The sequence below is a fragment of the Mesoplodon mirus genome (genome assembly GCF_964341445.2).
Source record: "Mesoplodon mirus genome assembly, chromosome: 16".
Lineage (NCBI taxonomy): Eukaryota > Metazoa > Chordata > Mammalia > Artiodactyla > Ziphiidae > Mesoplodon > Mesoplodon mirus.
In genome coordinates, this window is record NC_138992.1 from 32,132,400 (window position 1) to 32,160,278 (window position 27,879).

Consider the following 27,879-nt stretch of genomic DNA (forward strand, 5'->3'; position numbering starts at 1 on the left):
ATTTTTACTACAAATATATGTTGTTTTTTGGGGGGCTGCGCTATGCAGCATGCAGGATCTTAGCTCCCCAACCAGGGATTGAACCCTTGCCCCCTGTATTGGGAGCACAGAGTCTTAACCACTGGACCGCCAGGATTGTCCCTAAATATATGAATTCTTAAACAACATATTTTTGCTTTGGATTTTTAATTTCTTTTTAACTTATAATTTCCTAAAAATTAGACTTATATGTATTTATAATACAGTTTACTAAACTGATGACTTAAAAAAAAAACCAACCTTTGTCACACAGAACTATTTACAATTTAGTGAGATTAAAGTGAAATTATTTAGCAGAATTGGATCAAAGTCACAATGCTGAGAAAAAGGATGTTTTATTATCTTGACTTGACCATATGTTATAAATTACTGTTTATAAAAGTTATATAAATGTAGGCTGATCATCTTTTTTTTTGTGTGTGTGTGGTACGTGGGCCTCTCACTGTTGTGGCCTCTTCTGTTGCGGAGCACAGCCTCCGGACGCACAGGCTCAGCAGCCATGGCTCATGGGCCCAGCCGCTCCGCGGCATGTGGGAATCTTCCCAGACTGGGGCACGAACGCATGTCCCCTGCATCAGCAGGCGGACTCTCAACCACTGCGCCACCAGGGAAGCCCCGGCTGATCATCTTTAACGTCTCAAAAAGCCAAATATAAATAAAGCACAGAAAATAAATTCAAATGAAAAAAGTTCTGACATAATTCTTCTATGTGTTTATGGAATCCTAGGAAGAATCACTGCAATAATTATCTAAAGTAATATTAAAAGGTAACAAAAGAGATGTTTGGTCTTAAATGTAAATTCAGACGTAGAGTGTCTAAAATAACAAATCAAAGCGAAAGTATATCTGCAATTTCTAACAGCAAAAAATAAGTTAGTTTGTAAATACTGTATTCTTTTTTTTTTTTTTTTTGCGGTATGCGGGCCTCTCACTGCCGTGGCCTCCCCCGTTGCGGAGCACAGGCTCCGGACGCGCAGGCCCAGCGGCCATGGCTCACGGGCCCAGCCGCTCCGCGGCATATGGGATCCTCCCAGACCGGGGCACGAACCCGTATCCCCTGCATCGGCAGGCGGACTCTCAACCACTGCGCCACCAGGGAGGCCCAATACTGTATTCTTTAATGCAGTAAGAAAGAAGATCAGGAATAAAATGCTGGATAGTCTTATCGACCAGGTCACATTTAAAGATAATTTTTCAGGATAGCAAAAATGTGCAACGATTAAGCTCTACACATACAACTATAACATTCGTTGTTATACTAGAGCCAGTACTTTTATTTGTAGAGTTCACAAGTCAAAACATAACAAATACTTATACATCAGTATTGGTAGGAATACCAAATATTATTTCACAACTGCCACTACGCGTTTCTTCTTCTCTGACACCCTCTGCACAGATCCAGGCTTGCTATGTTTGATACGGTTCAGTTCCCTAGAAATAAAACAAAATACACAAAATATAAGCAAGTTTATGAGAAATCATCTTAACCAAAGAAAACTTCCTCAGAAAAATCACAAGGCATTTTCTTTCACTGGAAAACCATCTATTAAAAAAAAAAGTTTTCACAATGAGATTAGGTAAAAAGCAGCTAGAAATCAAGTTTTGTTAACTTATTTATTAGCTTCTTCTCTTACTACCTATCGGTGTCCTTTACTAACTTTAAAAACCTGCTGCAGTTGTTAAAATATTTAAAAGTGACTCAACCCCAACATCTACCCAAAGATAACAAAATAATCATTTGAATAGTCTAATTAAAAGAAAAAAAGAACTCTGTCTTAGAATTTCTACAACACTTCACATGAATTCAAAGACTGCAAGGAGAAGAATATTCCACAGGGGAAATGGTGGTGATGGTAGAACGCTACGCTTTAGAGCCAAAATGTTAGATTCCAAATGCTATGATGAAGCACAGTAGACATATTTTTATCTAACAAATGTTCTTGGCAGTCTTTAAGCTGGAAAATACACAATACGTCTTAATTCCAGCTACGTTAGAAATTATTATTATTTATTTATTTTTAATTAAGGGCACTTTAATTTATTTATTTATTTTTGGCTGTGTTGGGTCTTCGTTTCTGTGCAAGGGTTTTCCCTAGTTGTGGCAAGCGGGGGCCACTCTTCATTGCAGTGCGTGGGCTTCTCACTGTCGTGGCCTCTCTTATTGCGGAGCACAGGCTCCAGACGTGCAGGCTCAGTAGTTGTGGCTCACGGGCCTAGCTGCTCCGCGGCATGTGGGATCTTCCCAGACCAGGGCTCGAACCCATGTCCCCTGCATTAGCAGGCAGATTCTCAACCACTGTGCCACCACGGAAGCCCTAGAAATTATTTTTTACAAACATTCTCCATTTATAATAGTTTTTTAGCATGAGCAAAAGTATTTTCTTATTTTGATATAAGTCACTGACATTGTTTGCCCTTTAAACATATGCTCAAAGATAGGTAATGAAAATTCTCACCATGAGAGATGACCATTGCCCCCACTTTTATCAGGAAAAGGAAAAAGGCCCAGAGAAGTATTCAAAAACACCTCTGACAACCCAATCAAAAAATGGGCAGAAGATCTAACTAGGCATTTCTGTAAAGAGGACATATAGATGGTTAAAAAGCACATGAAAAGATGCTCAACAACACTAATTATTAGAGAAATGGAAATCAAAACTACAGTGAGATACCTCCTCACACGGTCAGAATGGCCATCATCAAAAAATCTACAAACAATGCATGCTGGAGAGGGTGTGGAGAAAAGAAAACCCTCCTACACTGTTGGTGGGAATGCAAACTGGTATATCCACTTTGGAGAACAATATGGAGGTTCCTTTAAAAAACTGAAAATAGAGCAATCCCACTCCTGGACATATACCCTGAGAAAACCATAATTCGAAAAGATACATGCGCCCCAATGTTCACTGCTGCTCTACTTACCATAGCCAGGACATGGAAACAACCTAAATGTCCATCGACAGAGGAATGGATAAAGATGTGGTACACATATATAATGGAATGTTGCTCAGCCATAAAAGAACAAAATAATGGCATTTGCAGCAACATGGATGGACCTAGAGATTCTCATACTGAGTGAAATAAGTCAGAGAAAGACAAATATCATGATATTGCTTATATGTGGAATCTAAAAAAAGGCTACAAATGAACTTCTACAAATCAGAAATAGAGTTACAGATGTAAAAAATAAACTTATGGTTACCAGGGGCGTATGGGGGGTAGGGATAAATTGGAAGATTGGGATTGACACATACACACTACTATATAAAACAAATAACTAATAAGGACCTATTGTATAGCACAGGGAACTCTACTCAATACTCTGTAATGGCCTACATGGAAAAAGAAGCTAAAAAAGAGTGTGTGTGTGTGTGTGTGTGTGTGTGTGTGTGTGTGTAACAGATTCACTTTGCTGTATACCTGAAACTAACACAACATTGTAAATCAATTATACCCCAATTAAAAACAAAAAAACACCTCTGATGCACAACAGCACATAAGCTATTCCCTTGAAAGGCACTTTTTTTTTTTTTTTGGTGAGACGCAAGGCAGGGAGTTAGAAAAGGGTACTGAGAGAGAGTCAAATGCTCCAAAACATACTTTCGTCGACGAGCTTCTTTCATGATGCGCTGTTCCTGAATCTGGCTGTAGATAGATTTTGGTAGATGTCGGTGACGAGAAATACGTTTTATGTGAGGATGATGTTGAAATTTCTCCTTTAACCTCTGGTTATAATCTGTGGCTGCTTTTTCTCGTGACGTAAGCTGAAAAAATGCATTTTGATATTTTAATGAATGGTGTGTTTGTTTTGCTTCAGTACAACAAAGTTAGGAGCAATGTTTCCCCAAAAAACTAAATTTTCATGACGTGCGACCAAAACTGCTAATGTAACTATACCCTTTACAAGGTTATGTTAGTGATACCAGGTTTGCGAGCACTGAATCTTTTAGGTAGCATGCCTACAATGTAGATGGATGCCACCAAGTGAAAAAGAGCAGTGCCAAGGGAGCTGGGCTCTGTGAACCACTCTAGGCATAGTAAAAGCACTTAAATGAATCACTCAAAAAAAATTTTTTTCTGTAAAAATAACTTCTGAAACAGAAAAGAAAGCGTCTGATGCCGTAATAACTAGCCTTCGTCTAACAACTGTTAAGGATGATATGATTTAAAGGAACATTTAATGATGAACTGAAACCTAGGCATAGTGTAGTACTTAGTAATCATTAAACCTAAAATAAAACTATCTTTAATTACTACTTATCATATCTTGATTTTCCTTCCATAACCCACACTTAACCTTTCCTTCTTAAACTTAATATTTGTTTCAGTTATAAATACCCTGTATGAAAACATGAGACATTGAGAAAAACATTAAGAACAAACAAAAATCAACCATAACTCACAACCCAGAGGTAACTAGCCAATGGTAATATTTGTTATATTTTCACTGAGTCTTTTTTAAAAGTCTGAAGCTGTGTATTTTTTTAAGTGTTTCACTGTCTTTTTGATATTAAAATACCTCACAGAGACTTGCAGCCTTTGACTTGCCTGATTATTATTCCTTTAACAGAAGAAATGGGCGTTCTAAGTTCTAAGCCTCTAGTCCCTACATCTTTTCTCCCCACCTCAAGGAGAAAACAAAAAAACAAGAAGGCTCAAATATGATCAAACATTTTAATTAACAAAAGCCTCTGGGGGAATTCCCTGGTGGTCCAGTGGTTAGGACTCAGCGCTTTCACTACCAAGGGCCCAGGTTCAATCCCTGGTCGGAGAACTAAGACCCCAGAAGCCATGCGGCATGGCCAACAAAAACAAACAAACAAACAAAAAACAAAGGCCTCTGAAGGTGCCTTTGACATGAAAAAAGTAAACCTCATACAACCCTGTTTTGTTGCTAGCCTTTTTTATCACAACTAACACATTTCAAATAAATTCTCTTTATAATATAATGATATTCAATAAATCTAGAAACTAGCTTTATGACAATGAAAGAAAATGGGGTCTCTTACCACACCCAACTTTTCAGAAGCATTAGCTTTCCATAGACGAATATTCATTTCATCAGATCCACACATAATGTACTTGCTGTCAGAAGTCCATTTTACACAGATAACATGTTGCATTCTCTTTGTGTGATAGACTTCCCTATAGAAGAGGAATTAAGTTAAAACTCAGGATTTTGGTACAGATTTTCTTTAACCACGCCTATCAAGTATCAGGATAACATTTTTGAGTCCTAAAAGAGTATAAAAGAGAGATTAAAATCCATTTAAATGTATTTTTATGGGACCAATCTAACAAGATTCTATTCTAAGTGTTGGGGAATTAAAAATTCCTGCCCTCAGAGATGTTATAATCCAATAAGAAAAATAAGTATAAGCAAACTAAGCAAAACTAGATGTCCAGAAAAGATCACAAAATAACTGAGGGCATATAACACAAATAAAATATGTTGAAGCTAGAGTAATTTTGTAACAATAAGGTCAACCACCACACTTTTTTGGGGTTTCTTTTAATTGAAAAATAAATGCAGTGGCACTCTAAGAGCACATCCTGATATGTTGATCCTAATGTCTGATTTCTGTTTTGGTCAAACTGTTTAAAAAGCTCAATTAATTGAAGTGAGAGCTGATGATTTACATATGTGAAAAGAAATGGAGGGCTACAGAAGTGATGAGGTAAGGATCATTTAATAAATGGAGATGTCAAATATCATACCTATTTGGAAAGCTGTGAAACATACTACGTGAATTCACAGAATATACTATATTAGGAAGTGTTAAGCAGAGAATTAAAAAGCAAGTAAAAGACAAGGTCAGAAAAAATAAAAGGATGAGAGTTATAGAGAAGTAAAGTTTCCATATCTGGATTAAGTGATTCAAAATGCAGACTACTTGAGGGAAAGGAAACTCGCTCAGTAAATTCTGCACAGTAAAAGAAAACCCGTATGTGATGATGAAATCAAACAGATTTCATATCTATAAAAACATCTCTGAAGTACACTCACAAAACTAGTCTACTACACTGTTTCCAACAGATACATTTTGAGCTCTTGAATGAACATGTAGCTAGACCATAAGAAATTTATTTCTAAAAGAGAGTATGGTTAGAAAGAGCATCCTATTAAAAGAAAAAGTAGATGAGACAGACTGCTTTTTCTTCTCTCAATGCTCTGCTTTTACAAGACTCAATTCTTATAACCTCTACCTATTTAAGATGTCTTTTTTCCCAAAGCAATGTATTGAATTTAAATATTAGGAAATTCGATTAGGCTTTGGTAACCATTAAAAATAACCTATTCATGTATTAGATCAGTTCATGTATTAGACCAGACAAATCCAATGGTTAGTCACTTAACCAACTTAGAATCCTCCTTAATGGTAAACTACACAGGGTTCTTAACTTCTAGATAAAGTTTATGCTTGTACTTAAAATAGATACATAAAGTTCATTATAAGTTATACTATTTGGGGATAAATACATTTAAAAACTTAAACTCTTTATATATGTAGTCAAGATAAACGAATTGTTCCGTGTGAATGCAACTGAATTTACTTGTTTGCTAAGTAAATACTGAATGAAATCCCAACAGAAGCTTACCTTCAAATATTCATTTAACTGTACTTTTTGAAAACCTACTCAAAATTTACTTTTAAAATACACTTTAACTACTTTAAGATCTTTCAAAGGAAAACATTTTAAAAATACATATCATTCAAAGCGTTGCCTGTGTTATTTGATGTTTGTAATGATAGGAAACTAGAGCAGACCACAGAAACAAACCAGAAGCAGCTTTCAAGCAGACGAAGGTCAGAGGGAATACCATTTATAACTAAACCCAACAGGAAGTAACACATATTAAATTGTGATTACAAAATCTCGAATGACATCAGGAGACAATTCCCTGGAAACGGGGTATAAGAACTCCTCACTTCATACAGTTTTGGAATAATTTGAGCTTTTAACTAGACTTGCATTTAACTGCCCACACTGGCTGCAGAACAATTCAGCTGGAGCTCAGCTGCAGGGCTCTTGGGATCATAGGTGCCTAAACATTCCCATTTCTCATACTCTTCCTTTGTTCTTTATGTCTGCTTACGCATCATGTTAGAAAAGTATTGTCCTACTTACTACCTTTGGAGGTCCTGGTGCCAAGAAATGATGGAGGGCCACACTCTCTTGATTCTTAATATTTTCCAGAGAGGTGAGAAGAATGGAAACTCTCAGCCTTGCCTTGGGCTTGACTGAACAATTCCCAACAAACCATTCATGACAGTTTGGAGAATATCAAGTTAGTTGTAACAGCCATATAAGAACCAACCCCAGGAGGAGTTCCACAGCAGAGATGATGGAATGAAGATCAAAGTCACCAGAACACCCACTCAGTACGCTTTTGATTCCAATTCAAGCACTTTTTTAATCATACACATGACGATGCTGACAATTATTTGCTAGCAATTCATGATTATACAAAAAGGTTTAGGAATTAATATGGTTTCCTCAAATTAGAGGGGAGAAAGATGCAATTATCACAAGTAAAAATACCAAAAGAGTTAGACAAGCAGATTGGCTATGACCAAAACAAGAGCTGTGTGACTCTAAAGAAGAGGCTCTGTGTGAACACAGGGCTGGGACTAGGGTGAGGCAAATGTGGTGCCTACAGTTTAAACTTTAAGGAAGCATCTCTTTCAGGGTGGTGCAGATGCAGGGCTGGCACTTGCATGACCCTCAGAATGGGTAACTCCTTGAATTCTGAACCATAGGCAGCTCACTAAGATGTACTCTAGTCCTGGCCCTGCTGGAACAGAAAGACGGTGAGTCAGGAGGATATGTCTTTTTTTTTTTAACATCTTTATTGGAGTATAATTGCTTTACAATGGTGTGTTAGTTTTACTAGGCATATACCCTGAGAAAACCATAATTCAAAAAGAGTCATGTACCACAATGTTCATCACAGCACTATTTACAATAGCCAGGACATGGAAGCAACCTAAATGTCCATCGACAGATGAATGGATAAGGAAGATATGGCATATATATACAATGGAATATTACTCAGCCATAAAAAGGAGGATATGTCTTTGAAAATGAACATCATTTTTTCAGAAAGTTCAGACACCTTCAGCACTGTAGAAGCTAGCTAGTTATCATTAAAAGTAATAATCAAGGGCCTCCCTGGTGGCGCAGTGGTTGAGAGTCCGCCTGCCGATGCAGGGGATACGGGTTCGTGCCCCGGTCTGGGAGGATCCCATATGCCGCGGAGCGGCTGGGCCCGTGAGCCATGGCCGCTGAGCCTGTGCGTCCGGAGCCTGTGCTCCGCAACGGGAGAGGCCACAGCAGTGAGAGGCCCGCGTACAGCAAAAAAAAAAAAAAAAAAAGTAATAATCAAAATTCTTATCATTGCACTAAAATGGTGAGATTTCTATACCCTGTTATAGTTACAACACTAAATTGAATGTTCTTTAGGTTTGCTTTTTTTGAAGTGAAGGAAGGGACCCAGAAAACTTCTCTGCTAATCAATCTTTATGTAGCTGGGGAAACGGCTTCACCAGCTCCACACTGCTGTCCTCTAGAACAGACCATCACCTCCCACCCTCAGTATACAGGTCTTCTGTTCTTTTCCCTGATTCTGCTTATTTTTCTCCTTTCCTTTTCTATGACTTCCAATCATTCCCCTTTGTCTTCTACCACGTCCATCTTCTCCCACACAAAAGCAAGACTAGGTCACCCAAGCAAGTATTATGTATATGCATGCATGTATTGTGTATGTATGTATGTGTGTGTGTGTGTGTGTGTATACATACATACACATATACATGTATATATATATTATCTTAGAGAGAATGTTTATATTTTCTTTTTACATTTTACTGTTACTATTACTGCTGTGTTAAAATGGAGGTGGTGATATCTTCAAGTGTGAGCAACACCACCATAATCCTTTACCTATCATTTTTTATGGGAAAATTTCTTCTAGTTTGCTTGGATTTGCTTTGAATATGCATGAAAGTGCTCTGTAAATCATAGCACACTATACAAGGGGCTGTATCTTACATAGGAGTTAAGTTTTAAAGTTGGCCTATAAAGCAAAAGATCAAATTCAGTCAAAATTATCCTTGAAAACCTTAAAATGCCACAGTTTACTGTAAACTACCTCAATACAATAACATACGACATAATAATAATATGGATGTATAAATATATACTACATTCAGTAACATATAACATGTAGAGGGCCAAGCTGTACAAAACAACACACCTCTTAAATACTAGAATTACATTCAATGTGCTAATACAATGACACACAAACTGAGCGCACGACAGCTAAGCATACAGATCTCCCACCTCCTGATCATTCCAGGGCGTATACCTACTAGAGTGGGATGGAGGAAAAATGGTCCTGACAATTTAAACTGTTATTTTTCTCTTCTCTATTTTTGCCTCAGTGTGTAAGAGCTGAATTTAAATAAGTAAGAAATAACAAATGTAAGGTATTATTGTTATTAACTGCTCTTAAACTGTATTAGGGAAAACCTTATCTAAGTTCTTCATTATCAAATTAAAAAAATTTTTAAGTTTACTACATTTTAGGGCAGTGAAAATACTATGATAGTATCATGATGGACATATGTCATTATACATTTATTCAAACCCATAAAATATATAATACCAAGAGTGAACCCTAGGTAAACTATGGATTTGGGGTGATTATGATGTAGGCTCATCTTACATTCTGGTGAGGTAACAAAAGTACCACCCCATAAGGAATGTTGATAATGGGATAGGCTCTGCATGTGTAGGGGCTGGGAATATATGAAAAATCTCTCTACCTTCCTCTCAATTTTGTTGTACACCTAAAACTCCTCTAAAAAAAATTGTCTTTATTTTAAAAAATTACTATAAAACACTTAAAAATAATACTAAAATAAAAGGTTTTGCTCTAAGGCAAACACTAAGATTTCATATAAACAAATTATATAAAGATAATATCCTGTTCAATGAAGAAACTGCCCAGTAGGCTGATATTTTACCCATAGATGATGCAGTGTAAGTTGGTAACCCAAGTCACAACACCTGGGTGTGAGCTCCATCATATACACACAACCAAATAACCTTTCAAAAAAGATAAATGATCAAGACAAGGAAAAACATCAAACAAAAAACAAATGTTTATCGGTAGTAACATACCTGCTTCTACTTTTGTCCACAGGAAAGATTCGAATAGATTTATCAAAACTAGCAGACACAAAGTCTTTCCCAGTAGGAGAGTAATCCACATCAAGCACTGCAGATACGTGATCCATATGTACCATTACAGGAGTGTCCAGTGCACGCATATCAAAAGTATATAAGCTGTAAAAGAATTTTTAATTATTTGATACAAATTTCTATTAAAAAAAGCATATGTAGTACTAAGAGACACTAGTGAAAATAAGACTGCTGGATAAATAATGCACATCTAAATAAATAGCTCAATTCTTTACACAGTAGGTAAGGGATAGGGAAAAATATCAACAGTTTTTATTATTCCTTAAGATTACACTTACACACTTTCAACCTTATAAACATAAATCTCATTGTAGAAAATAGGCAAACTTCAGAAGAGTACGAAGAGTACAAAATTACCTTTAATTCCACCACTCAGAGAAAGTCAGTTAGCACAGTGTAATTATTTCTAATCTTTTCACCATACTATTTAATTATGTACCTTTTAATAAAATTAAGATAATACTGTATAAAGCTCTATATTCTGATATTTCATGTAGCATATTATGAACATTTATCCATTAAATAATCTGAGAATATTTTTAATGTTTTCATATGTAAATATGAGTTAAAATAATTATTTGTTTAAATAAATCTATTAATAAAGTTTCCAACATTTTACTATAAATAATTCTTAAATGAAATTTTAATTTTACATATTTAATTTTTAATTGAATGGGACAGATTCAATTAGATCTGAATAGATTCCTACAAGTAGAAAAGACATGAGCATATTTAAGTCTTTTGAGTTGACAAATCATTTCCAACAAAGTTGCACTAATTTATACTCCATCAGTGATATATGAGTGAGCACAGCTTTTCAAAGGGTATACTAAAATTAGAAAACTATACTTTGCGCACAATTGGCAAAAACAATGACTTCATGATTTTCGAGGTTTAAAAATTCTTAATCAACAGCTAAAAAAACAGTGCCTCAAATGAGCCAACATGGATGATGGACAGTAGTAATATAGCATTACTGTGACCAAGTTCCCAACATCAAAATACTTCCACATATGAAGATTAAGTTTGAGGAGAAACAAGATATCCACATAATTTCAAAGTATCTCCCCAAAGACATGTATTAATTACAAAAGGAAAAAATAGTAACTTTATAGTGGAGAAAACTGGCAGACAGTACATTAACTAAGTGATCAAGGTTAACATCACCAGTAATATAATAAGATACACTGACATTATGTACCCCTGATTCAATGCACCAAGAAGGGCATATCAGTTTTGTGGTATTCTTGCTAAAGATGCATAATCTCAATGAAATAATGAGAAAACACCAGTTAAGCCCAAATTAAGGGCAGTCTACAATATAATTGACAAGAAAGTCCTTCTCAAAAGTACTAAGGTCATGAAAGAAAAGGGAAGACTGAGAAAGTCACAGAGTGAGCAGGCTAAGGAGACATGGCAATCAAATGCAGTGTGGGATCCTGCACTGGATCCTAGAACAGTCAAAGAACATGAGTGGAAAGACTGGTGATGGGATAAAGTCTGTAGTTTATAGTAGTGTACCAATGTTAATTTCTTGGTTTTGCTAATTAAACTGTGGGGATGTAAGACATTAACATTTGGGGAAATTGGCCGACTGGTACTATTTGTGTAACTTTTCAGTAAGCCTAAAATTATTTCAAAACAAAAATTAAAAAAAAAAGACCTAACACTTCAAAAAGAATATTTTTAAATACAATTATTATGAAAAGTCACTGATGCTAATGATACAAATTTCCAAATACCATGAAATTCTCATCAAGAGACAAGTCATTGTTCTCTTTCATAATCTTCAAACATACCACAGGATTGTCAGCCAAGGTCATACTGATCTTTGAGGTTAAATTTCTGAGTTGACAACTGCCTTACAGTCCCTATCTAAGGCAGTGGTTCTCAATCAGGTTTGTTTTGTTTTAGAAAATTTTGATTTTTAGTAAATTCTGTTTTAATTTCTACATGAGAGAAAGGCTAAAAGGGCTTCAATTAATGTGGTTTGGTATTGCTAGTTAATGAGAATCCAACTGAGCTTCTTTTTAGTACAGGAAAGTCATAAGAGATGTTTTTAGTTGGTACCACTAAAACATCATGTAATAAGTCCTATTTCTGAGCTAACTTATGCTTTCATAAATAACAGTAGTGGAAAGAACAAAGAACTTAAATACAGACGATCTAAAGTTCAATCTAACGACAAACTTCCACCTTCCCCAAAAAACATGTATTAAGAGTCCATCATATGCACAGCACTACAATAAATGCTTGGATAAAAAAAGATGAATAAGACACTCTTTCCTCCTCAGGAGATTAAACTTCCTACATCAATAGCCTCATCTGTAAAAAGGGAATAACATACATGTCCTATCCACCTTACAGGGATACTGCAAAGATAAAATAAGTTAGCTGATGACAAATGCTTCAACAAGTTTTAAAGCAGTATATAAGAAATCATAAAATTCCATCTAGGTCAAGAACATAAGGCTTCTATGTCACCTTTACATGAAGTCACAGAATAATATATCTGCAAATATTAACGTAAAGCTTGAAACTTTATTTTTCCTTTTGTCTTACTGAATTAATAGTGGTAGTTGATAACATGACCACATGAGTATCAACTACCTGAAGAGCTACACACTTTGTAGGCAGATATTTTTAGTTTCTCAAAACATGTGTGATTCAGCCATTATTTATATGGTCTATGTCAGGGATCAGCTAATTTTTTCTGTAAAGGGCCAAATAATAAACATTTTTAGCTTTGTGGGTCATATAGTCTCTGTTGCAACTACTCAACTCAGGCATTATAGCACAAAAGCAGCCATATTCCATACAGAAATAAATGTAGCTATACTCCAATAAAACTTTACAGAAACAAGCAGCAGACAGGATTTGGTCCACAGATCACAGTTTATCATCCATGGTCTGTATCATTTTGAAAACTGAGAATACTTTTTAAGAAGCACTTCTCTAATTTGAGAATTATTTTTTTTAGCAAAACAAATAGCAATTTTCTAGAGTATAGGAAGGAATACTACCTAGGAAAACATATTTCATTAGTAAGACATACAACTGAGTTATTTCTGATAGAAATTAAGTAAGTTTTAAAGAGGGAAACTTACTTGTAATCTTCGTTTGCTGCAGTAAAAATGAAAGCTTCCATAGGGTTCCAGCAAATTGTATTTGTTCTCATATCTAAGATGACCTAAGAAAAGAAGCATACACTAACCCATTACTATGAAATTAAGTCCCTCTAAAATGGATAAGTTCCCACTTCATTTCCTTTCCTTCTTTTATCACTGATTTAAGCAAGTACTTTAGTAAACACCTATTATGTGCACAGTACTTGGCTCAATGCAATAGGAAAAGAAAATCAATAATTGTTTACTGAACACACAGGCAGAGTGCTAAATACTGAAAAATATAAAAATGCTTAATAAATGGTCCCTTGACCTCAAAAAGCTTATAGTTTAGTCAGGAAAAATGAGATACATATAAGAAGAGTTAAAATATAAACAGTGAAGCAGCAAATAATCAAGTATCAAATCAGGGGCAAAATTAATGGTGAGCTTAAAGTGGAGAAGAAAGGTTTCAAAAGATAAGCATGATTTGAGCTGATCTGTGAAGGTCCAGAAATATTATCGTGTTTCTCAACAGGAACATTCTGGGCAGGATAATCTTTTGGTGTGTGTGACTGTCCACTGGAGGATATTTAGCCTCTCAGGAGCCGGCCCATTAAATGCGAGTAACAGTCTCTTAAATGTCCCTCTCACACTTCCAAAGATATACTTGGTTGGGTGGTACAACCCCTGAATGAGAACAGCTACATTAAGGAGAGAAAAGATAGAAGAAACATTGATAGTCTAGTAGGTAGAACAGAGAAATAATAGAAAGTAGAATGTCTGCATCCATCAACGTGACATACATGTAACAAACCCTTACTGACTAAAGCAAATAAATAAATGGAATACAATTTGGGACCAGATTTTGGAGGCCCTTGAGAGCTACAGTTCTTTTCTTCAACCTAAAAGTAATGAAGCACTATTATTAACAACTGAGAATGGAGGAGTGAAGGAGGTAGAAATTACTATTATTAAACTAGTATTTCATGTTAGCATTCTGTTAAATGCCTAAGTATCTTGTTTTATTCTTACCATTGGGCTGCAAGGTAGCTATTAATACCACCATTTCACAGGAGAAACACAGGGTAAGTTACCTGCTTAAAGTCTAACACCAAAGTTCATGCAGGATCTTCCCTCCATATCACATGAATGAGGGAAATGATTGGAGTGGTAGTATACTTTGGAAAGATTATCCTATTTATCTAGTTCAAACTTCAAGGAATATACTCTACTCCTAATATTTCTGAATTTATTACCTGTTAGGAACAACAAAAATATTCAAAACATTTCTGTTACCTGTGGACTATGACATCGGACTTGTGGCACATGAACAAGGTCTAGCTCTTCTTGCACTCTCTCAATTCTAGCACCCGAAATCAACTTTATACCTTTTTTACTTATAATGGCACTCCCCTCTTTACCAACAATATTTCTCTCCCTCTCTAGAGTCAGCTTAAGGTTGTATTAACTTTGATATCTAAGTCCTGGAATGACTGCTTTAGAACTGTTGGGAAATCTGACACCTTGAACAGGACAGCGCTTGTCTAAATAAAACGTCAAACCCCTTGGCATGTAACTAAACAAATAAAGGTAGTTATGTAAATTTGTTATAAAACTTTCTGGAATAAAATACCATATGTGTCATATGATAATCACAGGGCCTGACGTAACGGGATGCAATACTCTTTTAAGAACTTCCAATTCAGTAAGTACAAACTAGATGCCTAAAATCTGCTGGCATTATGGAAGACACAAAGACTAGGATACAGTACCTCATGGAAATTTAAGGGTCTCTAACAAGCAACAGGAAATTGAGAGAATGCCATTATGGTCATTTTGGGTTCTAAGGACACCTCTATTAAAGAGTTTTTTTTAATTCTGAAAAAACATTTGCTCCATATTTTCAGTCACTCCACTTACAGGGGGATGCATTAACAACTGTATAAAGCAGAAGACAAATTGAAACTCACCTTTTTCAGAGGAGTAGCTTGCCTCATATCATATAGTACTATATTCCTGTCAGAAGCACAACTTCCCAAGAGAAATGTCTAAAAATAAGTATAACAATCATCAGTTAAAAGCTAGGCTTGGCAGCAAACCATGTCCATTCAGTGAACAAATGATTTAATTACCCTCAATGTTTATGTTTAAGATACAAAGTTATAACATTAAAGTCAATTTTCAGAGGGTACAATGAATCGCTCATAATCTCAGCAACCTAAGCCAAGTATTTTCATTGTTAAATCCCCACTTTAGATGCCTGTGATGATACTGTACAGATAATTCTGCATTCTATTTTAAAACAACATATTTTACTTATCCATGCTTCAACTTAGACCTGTTTCCTGTTCTTCAGTATTATAAATAACACTTCAAAAAACATTTGCATACATTTAGCTCTCCTTTTTCTAAGGGTAAGATTTTAGTAGTGGCATTACTCAATCAAAAAGTATGAACAATTTTATGGCTTTTGATATTTAGGAGTAATTGTTTTCCAAAGAGTTGTACCAATATACATTACAATGTGGAAATATATTAATTTTACTGCAACTGGGCAGCAATAGGTAGTGCCATTTAAAAATAATATCTGTATGGCAATATTTCCTATATACTGTCATTCTTTGGCATCTGTGGGGGACTGGTTTCAGGACCACCCACAGATACCAAAATCCACAGATGCATGAGTCCCTTGCCCTCTGTAACCACAGACACAGAACCCGCGGAAATGGAGGGCCTACTATATAAATTACTGCTTTATTAGCAGTTAAACATTTCCTCATATTTATTAACTCTCCGTATAAACTAGGCGTGTCCTTTGTCCAACTGTTCCAAGATGTTTAAAATATTTATTTGTAAGTCAGTTATAAATGTATTAAGTGCTTACATAATCCTTGGCATTAAGTGAAAATAAGCTGTCTACCCACCAGTGGAGTCCCAAATCCCACCCTCTGTAGTACCATTCCTCCTCACCCATGGTTCCTGATACAACTCTTGGCTTCTGCCTCTATTATTCCTACTGCAAGCGTTAAGAGGAACTAGAAGAGTTATTTAGTAAGCAGCTGTATGGCCTGCCAGCTCCTACTACATGGGTGTATATAGTTCAAATAAAACTCATAAAGCCAATGCTACCATCACGATCTCTTCTCAGTTCTTTCCAAAACCCTCCTTCTTAAACCACTTCTTCTCTAAGCCTTTCCCCTAGTGACTCCTCTCAACCTTTCTTAGTTTCTCATTATGTCACTCCAAAATCTGACCAGGTTCTGTTTCTAAAAGTAAAGACTTTAATTTGAACAAAGCAAAAAATTCTACCTAGACGGAAAGCTGACTTTCATACTGTAAAATGTAGCACTGCTCAGCATAAACTTTCGGCTTTATGAGAATTCTAGGCTTCAATATTTTAACAAAAAATTAATTATTAATGATTAGGAGACAAATACACTCCATTTGTTCATAGCAACATGCCCTTTCCATTAAGTTTAAAACAGGGTAACAGACATGCACACCATTTGCTTTTACCACTAAGTCAGTTCGTAGGTTAATAAAACACGCATTCACACACAGCTGAACAAATAGAGTTTTTATACAGGCAAATTTGAAAAACATGGTTGCTAGGTCATCACTCATAATTAATTATGATTTTAGAATTGGCCATCAGCTCTTCTGACACAGGTGTTCACCAAAACAGAGAAACAAAAGATCTCATTCACCCTTTAGAGAACTAGGAATCAGTATCTGTCTGTTCCTCCTGTTTATTTTTTTTTTTTAAATAGCAGTAACACCACCATCTTAAATTTGGGGAGCACCTTTTAAAAATATTCACATATATTATCACATTTTACGCTTACAACAAACCTAAGAAGCACAATGAAGATATAATTAATCTCATTTTAAAAATAAACAAATACAGGGCTTCCCTGGTGGCGCAGTAGTTAAGAATCCGCCTGCCAATGCAGGGGACACGGGTTCAAGCCCTGGTCTGGGAAGATCCCACATGCGCGGAGCAACTAAGCCTGTGTGCCACAACTACTGATCCTGTGCTCTAGAGCCCGTGAGCCACAACTACTGAGCCCACGTGACGCAACTACTGAAGCCTGCATGCCTAGAGCCCGTGCTCTGCAACAAGAGAGGCCACCGCAATGAGAAGCCCACACACCACAACGAAGAGTAGCCCCCGCTCACTGCAACTAGAGAAAGCCCGCACGCAGCAAGGAAGACCAAACACAGCCAATAAATAAATCAATAAATTTATTAAAAAAATAAAATAAAATAAAAAATAAACAAATACAGAGAAAAATTGTGACTTGTATAAGGTCAATGCAAAGGCATGCTGGCAGGAAATACAGTTCCAGCCTAGGTCCACCGCAAGTAAGACATAAAATGTTCCCACAAGTTGCTTGTGTTTGTAACCTGCTTCTGCCTAGTGTCACCTCGGGCTGGCTCTGAAAAGCTGGCTTGCCCCTTCATGCCATATCTCACTTCTACAACCAAGGGGAACACAGGGAAGGTAGACAGAGGATGGAGTGAGGAAGATATAGTAGGGACAGATACCCTGTACCAGCGAGCAGCAAACATTTTCTGTAAAGGGCCAGAAAGGAAGTATTTTAGGCTTTGTGGGCCATATGGTTTCTGCAGTGCTTACTCTACTTTGTAGTGCAAATGCCGTTACAAACAATAAATGAGCAAAAGGGCACGGCACGGCTGTGTTTCAGTAAAACTTTTTTTTAAACAAAGACAGACAGTGGGCTCACAGACCATAGCTTGGCAACCCCTGCTCTACACCTGCAGCCTCTCCCAGAAGTGTATATGCAGGTGTGTGCTGGAGGCAGGAGCGCATCCTCTGACTGACTTCTCAGCAGCACCTCAAAGCCAAGTTCACATCACACCGCAGCACCTCAGTCTTAATACGCTGCTACTGTGACTTAACCTTTTTTCCTCATTTATCAGTTAGGGTCTCCAAGAGTGTAAAACTTGCAGATCAGGATTTTCTCTGATACCATCTAACAAGATAATCTCCTGATGATTTCTAAAATCAGCTTACACATGCAGTGATTTCCTTTTCTTTCTGCAGGAAAAGCCATCTCTACTGAGTCTTCTGGAAAATGAGTTCATCATTTGTTATGTATTCAGGAAAAGCTCAGGGAAAAGTCTGGAGTCCAGGGGATAGCTTAGCCTTCAGGGAAGCCTCCTTTCCCAAACTCGGACCTGAATAAACAATAAGTAGGAACTTCCCTGGTGGAGCAGTGGTTAAAAATCTACCTGCTAATGCAGGGGACACGGGTTCGAGCCCTGGTCCAGGAAGATCCCACATGCCACGGAGCAACTAAGCCCGTGTGCCACAGCTTCTGAGCCTGTGTTCTAGAACCCGCGAGCCACAACTACTGAAGCCCGTGAGCCTAGAGGCCGTGCTCCGCAACAAGAGAAGCCACCACAATGAGAAGCCCGCACACCGCAACGAAGAGTAGCCCCCGCTCGCCGCAACTAGAGAAAGCCCGCACGCAGCGACAAAGACCCAATGCAGCCAAAAATAAAATAAATAAATTTATTTTTAAAAAAGTAGGCTAATCTCTAACTCTTCCCTTAGACCTGGAAGAAATCAGGAATCACAGTTCAGACTTTTGAGCAAAGAAAAATATAATTATCATGTAGTACAAAAATAACCATGCATATTATTTTGAAGCACTGGTGCCCCTGCCACGTACAAATAATTAAAGAAAACAATGCTCAACACTCCTTCTCCTGACCTCCAAGAGAGTTAAGAAAAATTCACATTTTCCTAAAGGTACAAAAATGTTAATCTGTGGAACATCGAGTGTTGAAGGCACAAATAAAACCAGAGTTTCACTGGACAGTATGTGCTTGGATTCTACCCCCACGAGCACATGCACACACTCACCTCTTAACAGTGCTGAACACTAGTATCTGGGACTATAACTGCAGGCAAACCTGTCAAGACCTGACCAAAGGTATCAGAACTCAGATGTAATCTGGAAAATGGACCGAATGCTAGAACACCACTAAAATTCAGAAAATTCTTGTATCATACATTCAAAAGTTTCCTAAACAGAGCTGAAATGACTAGATAATGAGAAAACAATAAGCAGAACATATTTCAAACAGGAACATTACCTCAATTGGGTTAAATTTAACACTGCTTATGCTGTCAAATCCCCAAGTCATTGAACATATAGGACTGGTTCTTTGTTCATCCCAAATGTCTACTTGCTGTCCACATGTGGCAAAAACAGCTTCTTTCCAGTGATGATCAATCCCTGTATATACTGTCTTTTAAAGCAAAGATGTTGTTATAGATGAGTCTTTTCATTAGTACTTCAAATCTACAGAATATTTTAAATATATTTCTCTACACTCTCATTTGTTTAAGAAAATCCCAGCTCACAAAGAAGTTTCTTTGAAGCCCTCACTGAAAGGAGAAAACTCTACCATAAGAAATGATGTTTCTTATCACACCTTCTGGGAATAAAGAAAAAATGTTAACATGGGATGTATTTAATTAAGTTTGAATACATATCACTGAAGTAATTTTTAAATCATCATTGGGTATTGAAGGATCTTGGAACCAACTAATGAAACACAAGGGTAATTTCTAAAAAACTTAATTCCACATTTAACATATGAAGTACTGATTCCCAGGACAGAAACACAGATATGGACAACTGCATTAAAATTTATGGGGAGAAATAAAATTGGCGAGCGTGGATGCTAAGACTGTTAAAAGCAATAAAATCTCATAAATTTGGTATGATTTACTTAAAAATATGCGACTCATCTATTCAGGACCAGCTTAAAGTCTACCTTTGTACTGTATGGCAAAAAATATTTGCAAAGCAAATTAAAGGGAACTATTTAGCCAATACTCTAAGCTTTTAAGAACTCTTATCAGCATCCGCAGATTTAGAATTATTTTTTATTCATGAAGGCAAGTCCTACAAACTTTTCCATAATAAGAATTAACCCCCAATACCACAGAGAAGGGGTAACACTAAATGTTTCAAAAATCTTTGGAACTCCTAAAGAAAAGACATTTTACAAGAATGAAACCAATTTTGTTTTACGAATTACTATTTTTTACCATCTGCAAATTATTTCCATTTCATACTAATATCCCACCTCCATGTCCCTTCAAGAACACGCAGATTGACCATTAGAACACAGGAAGGCCCTGATCATGGGCTGGACCCCTCATTTAAAGAAAGAACATTTAGAACTTCTTGAAACCTGAAAAGCAGAACCTAAATATATACTAAATATAATACTGAAATGACAAAGAGATTTTAAAGATGTGATATTTAAAGATTAATTCTAATTTTAGAATTTCACTTAATATCAAAACATAAGCATTAAAAAACATGGGTAGGCCAAATTATCTGAACTATTAAGCTATAACTAAACTATATCATCTGATTTGCAGAATGTTAAGAAATGTAAGTAAGATTTATACAAAAACCACACTATTACATTTATTCATTTCCTAAAGAATTCTTTCAAGTAAGAAATTCTGAGCTTTGTGAAAGATCCATGATGATATAAATCAGAAGCTGAAGCATTTTTTTCTGACCTTACAGATTTCCTCCCATGTTCTTGCTCTAGAAAATGGTTCACTGCATCCTCTAGCTAAAAACAGAAACTGAACCCTACTGGAATGAACACCGAAGAACTGTTCAAATTCTTGAACTGCAAAGGACATTCATTGCATTAAATGTTGCTTAGAACAGGCCAATTATTGCAGCCTAAAGTCTCTGATTTCTTATTTATATCTTTTTTGAAATTAAAATTATGAAATAATTGTAGGTAAAAGAGAAGAATTCTAATAGCCCAAGTATGGGTCAATTTATTTTTGTACCTTTCCTAATATTGTATGCAATGGTTCCTCCTCTTCTCCATAGCTTGGTCCATCCATTTTCCACTGCTTCACAGTTTTGTCATCACCAACCTAGAAATATTTATGATGATGATGATAATGAACAAGTTATAAACTGTAAACTTGCCAACACATACATCAAATTATAAACCTCTCAGTTTAAAAAAGAACACAGGGGCTTCCCTGGTGGCACAGTGGTTGAGAGTCTGCCTGCCGATGCAGGGGACACGGGTTCGTGCCCCGGTCTGGGAGGATCCCACATGCCGCAGAGCGGCTGGGCCCTTGAGCCATGACCGCTGAGCCTGCGCGTCCGGAGCCTGTGCTCCGCAACGGGAGAGGCCACAATAGTGAGAGGCCCTAGTACCGCAAAAATAAATAAATAAATAAATAAATAAGAACACATACCATATTCTTCCAGTACTGTATTTATTGATGCATTTATGTCCCACCTTGTTATAGTAAAGATTTGTGACAAACACATGAAGTACACAAAATTTAAAACAGCATGAGCAGAGCAAAAGAAGAGTAGGGTAGAAACAAAGTTAGGTCATAAACATGGCAAAAACTGCATTATTGTAATAAAGATGACTTCAAATTAGGGAGAAAAATGAATTACAATAAAATGGTATTGCGAGATCAGATTGGTCATTTAAGAAGTATGAACCAATCTGATATCTTATATAAAAATAAAATTCCAGGTAATTTTAAATGTAAAAAATGCAACAAAACCCATAAAAAATACTAGAGAGAAGGCATTTTTAAATCTTGGCATGGGTAAAGTCCTTCTTTGCATGACACAAAACTCCAGAAACTATTAAGTCAGAGGTTGTCAAACCGTGAAGTGTAGACTTCTGAAGGACCCTGAGAATTTTTCAGGGGTCCAGGAGGTTGAGACTATTTTCGTGTTAGTAAAGGCACTGCTTGTCTTTTCACTAAGCTGACAGCTGCACAGATGGTGAAAGAAATGGTGGGTAGAACTGTTGGCGCCTTAGCCCAAATGAAAGCAAGGCAACAAACTATGGTAATTTAGACTTTGGTATGTGGCAGATATGTTCAAGATATTAGGTAAACATCAATTTTACTAATTTTTTTTGGAAATGTTTCCTCAGGCAAGGGAAACAAATGGGACTCCATCAAACTTAAAAAACTTTTGCACAGCAAAGAAAACTATCAACAAAATGAAAAGGCAAATGATATTTGCAAACGATATATCCAATAATGGGTTAATATCCAAAGTATACAAAGAACTCATACAACTCAGTATCAAAAAAACAACTCAAATAAAAAATGGGCAGAGGCTCTGTACAGACATTTTTTCAAAGACAAACAGATGGCAAATTAGGCACAGGAAAAGATGCTCAACATTACTAACCATCAGGCAAATGCAAATCAAAACCACAATCAGATATCACCTTAGACCTGTCAGAATGGTTATTATCAAAGCCAACAAATAACAAGTGTTGGTGAGGATGCAGAGAAAAGGAAACCTTTGTGCACTGTTGGTGGGGATGGAAATCAGTGTAGCCACTATGGAAAACAGCATGGAGATTCCTCAAAAAATTAAAAATAGAACTACCGTATGACCCAGCAATTCAACTCCTAGGTATTTATTGGAAGATAACAAAAACACTAATTAGAAAAGATATAAGCACCCCTATGCTCAATGCAGCATTATTAACAATAGCCAAGACAGGGAAGCAACCTAAGTGCCCATCAACAGATGAATGGATAAAGAAAATGTGTTATATATATACAGTGGAATATAACTCAGCCATTAAAAAAAGAATGAAATCTTGCAATTTGCAAGAACATCGATGGACCTAGAGGGTATAATGCTAAGTGAAATAAGTCAGACAAAGATAAACACTGTATGATTTCACTTATATGTGAAATCTAAAAAACAAATGAACAAACATAACAAAATAGAAACAGAATTATCAATATAGAGAACAAAAAGGTGGATGCCAGAGGGGAGGGGGTAGGGGAATGAGAGAAATAGGTGAGAGAGATTAAGAGGTATGAACTTCCAGTTGCAAAATAAGTGTATATAGTCAATAACTATGGGTATCTATATATGGTGACATCATAACTAGACTTACTGTAGTGATCATTTTAAAATGCATAGAAATATTGAATCACTATGTTGTACACCAAGAACTAACATAGTGCTGTAGGTCAATTGTACTTCAAAAACAAAAAAACAAACTTACAGAAAAAGAGATGAGATTTGTGGTTACCATAGGTGGAAGGGGGAACTGGATGAAGGCAGTGAAAGGTACAAACTTATTTATAAGATAAATATTAGAGATGTAATGTACAACATGATAAATATAATTAACATGGCTGTATGTTATATATGAAAGTTGTTGAGACTAAATCCTAAGAGTTCTCATCACAAGAAAAAAAAATCTTTTTTCTATTTCTTTAATTTTGTATCTATATGAAATGATGGATGTTCACTAAACTTACTGTGATAATCATTTCATGATGCATGTAAGTCAAATCATTATTGCTGTACACCTTAAACTGACACAGTACTATATGTCAATTATACCTCCATAAAACTGTTTCTAATCCCCAAAATAAAAATGTTTCTAAACCTAACAACTACTTTCAACTGTTTTCACTCCCCAGGAGTGACTATTATTGCTTATGCAGACTATTAAAACAGCCTCCAAACTGATCACTTACTGCTGTCAAAATCTCAAAGCTCAGCTTAGATTCTGTCATTCCCCTATTAAAAAGCTTTCAATGAACTTGAACAGGTATTTGTACATGATAGCATTATTCACAAAAGCCAAAAGTTGGAAATAACCCAAACGTCCATTGATGGATGAATGGATAAACAAAATGTGGTATATACATATAATGGAATATTATTCAGCCTTAAAAGGGAAAGAAATTCTGATACATGCTACAACATGGATGAGCCTTAAGGACTTTATACTAAATGAAATAAATGCGACACACGGGGACACACAGAGACACAAAGTCCAACAGTGATTACCGGGAGCTCGGGGGTGGGAGGTAGGGGTGGGAGGTGTGGAGTTAGTGTTTAATGGGTACAGAGTTTCAGTCTGGGAAGGTGATAGTGGTGATGGTGTACAATGATGTCAATGTACTTAATGCCACTGAAATGTACACTTAAAAATGGTTAGAATGGTAAATCTTACGTTATGTATATTTTATCATACACAAAAATCCTTCAATGAGGTATTAATAACAGACAAAGGAGTACAAATTGTTCATCTTGTTTTGTTTCTTTTTTTAAAGTGGCTTGCTTTTTTTTTGGGGGGGGGGCTGCCTTGGGTCCCCGTTGCTGTGCACAGGCTTTCTCTAGTTGTGGCGAGCGGGGGCTACTCTTGGTGCATGGGCTTCTCATTGCAGTGGCTTCTCTTGTTGCGGAGCACGGGCTCCAGAGCGCAGGCTCAGTAGTTGTGGCGCACGGGCTTAGTTGCTCCACAGCATGTGGGATTTTTCCCAGACCAGGGATCAAACCTGTGTCTCCTACGTTGGCAGACGGATTCTTAACCAGTGCGCCACCAGGGAAGTCCCTACTCATCTTGTTTTAATCCCACTTCTGAGTGTCCTATAGAACATTAGTTGAGTAATATGTTAAGTAATTATGTATAAAAAGATTGAAAAGTATGGAAAAGGCTGGATTACATAAAGAAAACCAGGACTTCCAAGTTTTAATAAGTTATTTTGCACTGTGAAACTCTGAAAGGGCCTTGGTCCGTGTAAATGAACTCAGAAAATATTCAATTACATCAGTCTTATACATGTTGAAAAGAGTTAATGATTTAACTGCATTATACTTACAGTAAAAAAGGAAGTCCCACAAAAGCGAGTACATATTCCTCGTACAAAACCTTCATGTGCTTGTATCATACGAATACATTTTCGTTTAGTTAAGTTCCAAATTCTAACCTACAATAAAGCATACTAGGAAATTTCAGTGAATTATAAATAAAAAACGTTCAGGCACAGGAGTACATTGCAAGAAAAATAAATTCAACACTGAAAAGGCTGTAAATCACTCTACCAGACAGCTAAAAACCAAATCCTCTATATTAAAATAATGCAATGTCTATGGAGAAGAATATCAACAAGCAGAAAACTGAATCTGTTAAATGCTCTGTTGATTCTAGTTTAAAGTGTTTCAAAGCTTTCTTTCTTTGCCAGAGTGGGGAAATTAAGTGTTGAATTGTTAATAACATCCTCTGTGGAAAAAAACTCACAGTTAAATATCTGTACTGTAAACATGCCTTATTACTTACTGTCAAATAGCCTTAAGTTATACATTTTAAATATCTTAGGTTTAGATAAGAAACTACTGAAATTACCAATTCAAATAGAATTTACTCTTGAGAATTAGAAAACAGAACATAGAAAAATAAAATCAAAACAGTTAAAACCCACAGTAACACACAGCTAAAGGAAGAACATTTGTAATATAACTATTTTTAGTTTAAAATATCAACGATTAGAGTGACACTTGCCTCTCCATCACATGCCCCAGAAAGGACAGTAGCCAGACTCTTCGGATGTTTTGCCAAGCAACTGACTCCGTCTCGGTGACCATCCAGGGAAGCAAGGAACGGTTTCGCAAAAACCCGTTCCAGTTTGGTGGCATTTAAAGCTCTTACATATTCTCGTGGGACCTCAAAAGGATGTAAGGTAGGATCATAGTTTCTTGGAACTGAAATAAGAATGATTCCTCTTAATAAAATAATTCACATTTAATATTTCCTGTGGTCTTCCTCAGCTAATCATTCAATTTGTTCCTCAAAAAACCTTTATCAGGGACACTGTCTGTGCCTAGCACTGTGGAGAATACAAAAGTTGAAGACCCTTTGTCCAAAACCTTTCCGAAATTACCAGAAAATCATGGAATTGTCTTCCTTATTTTATGTTTCACAGAGCTCCAATACTTCAATCTTTCCATTTTGTTATCTATTAACACTTCCATCCAGAAACTATAAAGAAATAGGAAGATGTTATAAGAAATAAGACCCTTAATAACAAGATCAGGTAACTAATAACTTCCTAACCTCAAGATTCTGTGACCAGTCAGTCATTCACTCATTCCTTCATTCAGACATTAATAATGCAACTCCTAGGTAGCAGGTGATGTCTAAATACAGGATATAGAACCAAATACGATTGTACCACTCTCTGCAAGCTCAGTCTGATGGGAAAGACTGATAGTCACAATAAGAACGAGGCAATGTAATAAAAACTCTGATATTAGTATAAAAATATGTGACAGAAGCATAGAAGGAGAGTGCTTAAGTGTGTACAGGATGGGGGGAAACGTGCAGGGGATAAGTTTGGAAAGATTATTGTTCAGAGAAAGCTTCCCAGAGCTAGGAGAGAAACTGGGTGAGGGCTTGTGACACAGGATGCCCCAAAGAAAATGACTGAAATGCACTCAGACTGGCAAGAGTAAACGTAAGCTAGTTGTGGGAAAAGTAATCACTGGTGAAACTGAAGAGGAAGATGGGACCAAGTTCAAGGAGTAGGGATGATGTCAAGTCCAAATGACACAACCTAATTTGCATTTTAGAAGCATTACTGTTTTGTTACTTAATATAACTTAATATATATTTACTTAGCATTGCTCATAATATACATATATAATCTCCACGACTCAATGATAGTGAAACAGCCTCACCTTGTACGGCTTAACCCCTTACTCAAACTCCGAAGACATGGCCCTTTTCTTATGCCTTACGTTTATTCCTGCCCTAAGGCATTGCACCTGCTATTCTCTTCGCTTAGAATAGTCTGTTCATACATGGATGGTCCCTTGTCATTTAGGTATCACGAGTTATAATTCATAAGCAGTCAGCATGTTAATGGGGAAACAAGACACCCAGTAACAGAAAAATAAAGCTCATTAATTTCATTTTAGCCATTCCCACATCAAACTTCTCCACAAGTTTTTAAGAGAGAACTGATGGCTTTACGTTTCACCTTTATCTCTTTCCACATCCAGAAGGACGTAATTTTAAGTAGTAAATTAACCAAAAGTTAGAGCAAAAGGAAAGGTTTAAAGAAGTCTGCTCAATTGTTAAATCCGTCAATCCACGAGTTTGGCTCACTCAAGTTCCACTTTTCTTCAACAGGAACCTGAGAACAATCAGGGAGCAGCAGCTGGAAAGGGGGAGGTGGAATCATTTCCCCATATAACTAACTTTCCCTCTTACCCCTAGAGAAAGTTATTAGAAAAAGTACATGAAGACAAGGGTTCTGCTACCCAGTACCAGAGCGGCTTTATGCCCTGGCGAAAGGGAACAGGAAAAGAACGAGAGTGGAACACCAGGCTCCCCTCCAGCTTTATTCCGTGGAAGCCGAGGCCAGATCCAAGCCTGGCGGACTCCCGACTAACTTGTCTCACCTCTCTGTAAGTCCAGTTTGGTTTCGCGGACATAGCTGTCCGGGTTCCGGCTCAGCATCTTCACCTTCATCTTGTTCCTAGCTCTTCCCGACTCCACGAGCCTACCCCTTCAGGTTCTTGTTGCCGCCGCCTCCTCCTCTACCAACACACACCACTTCCGCTTCTTCTAGACTACTTCCTGT

General features: G+C 36.7%; 1 protein-coding gene across 1 annotated transcript; it reads right to left on the minus strand.

Annotated features, from left to right (window-relative positions):
- Window positions 1-1,285: 1,285 nt before the first annotated feature.
- DCAF13 (DDB1 and CUL4 associated factor 13) lies at window positions 1,286-27,849 on the minus strand. The gene is made up of 11 exons (XM_082601739.1): window positions 27,698-27,849; window positions 25,797-25,996; window positions 25,117-25,224; window positions 21,277-21,366; window positions 19,542-19,697; window positions 15,386-15,463; window positions 13,416-13,498; window positions 10,228-10,392; window positions 5,049-5,184; window positions 3,640-3,803; window positions 1,286-1,470 (listed from the first exon to the last, which is right to left on the minus strand). Exons 1-11 carry the CDS (start codon window positions 27,765-27,767, stop codon window positions 1,383-1,385), a joined length of 1,338 nt encoding a protein of 445 aa, XP_082457865.1. The 5' UTR covers window positions 27,768-27,849; the 3' UTR covers window positions 1,286-1,382.
- Window positions 27,850-27,879: the final 30 nt, after the last annotated feature.

Coding starts and splice junctions, on each gene's coding strand:
- DCAF13 (XM_082601739.1), bottom strand. CDS start 27,767: ATGAAGGTGAAGATGCTGAGCCGGAACCCGGACAGCTATGTCCGCGAA. Junction 25,997..27,697: donor CAAACTGGACTTACAGAGAG/GTGAGACAAGTT, acceptor TTCTTATTTCAG/TTCCAAGAAACTATGATCCT. Junction 3,804..5,048: donor CTTCTGAAAAGTTGGGTGTG/GTAAGAGACCCC, acceptor GCATTTTTTCAG/CTTACGTCACGAGAAAAAGC.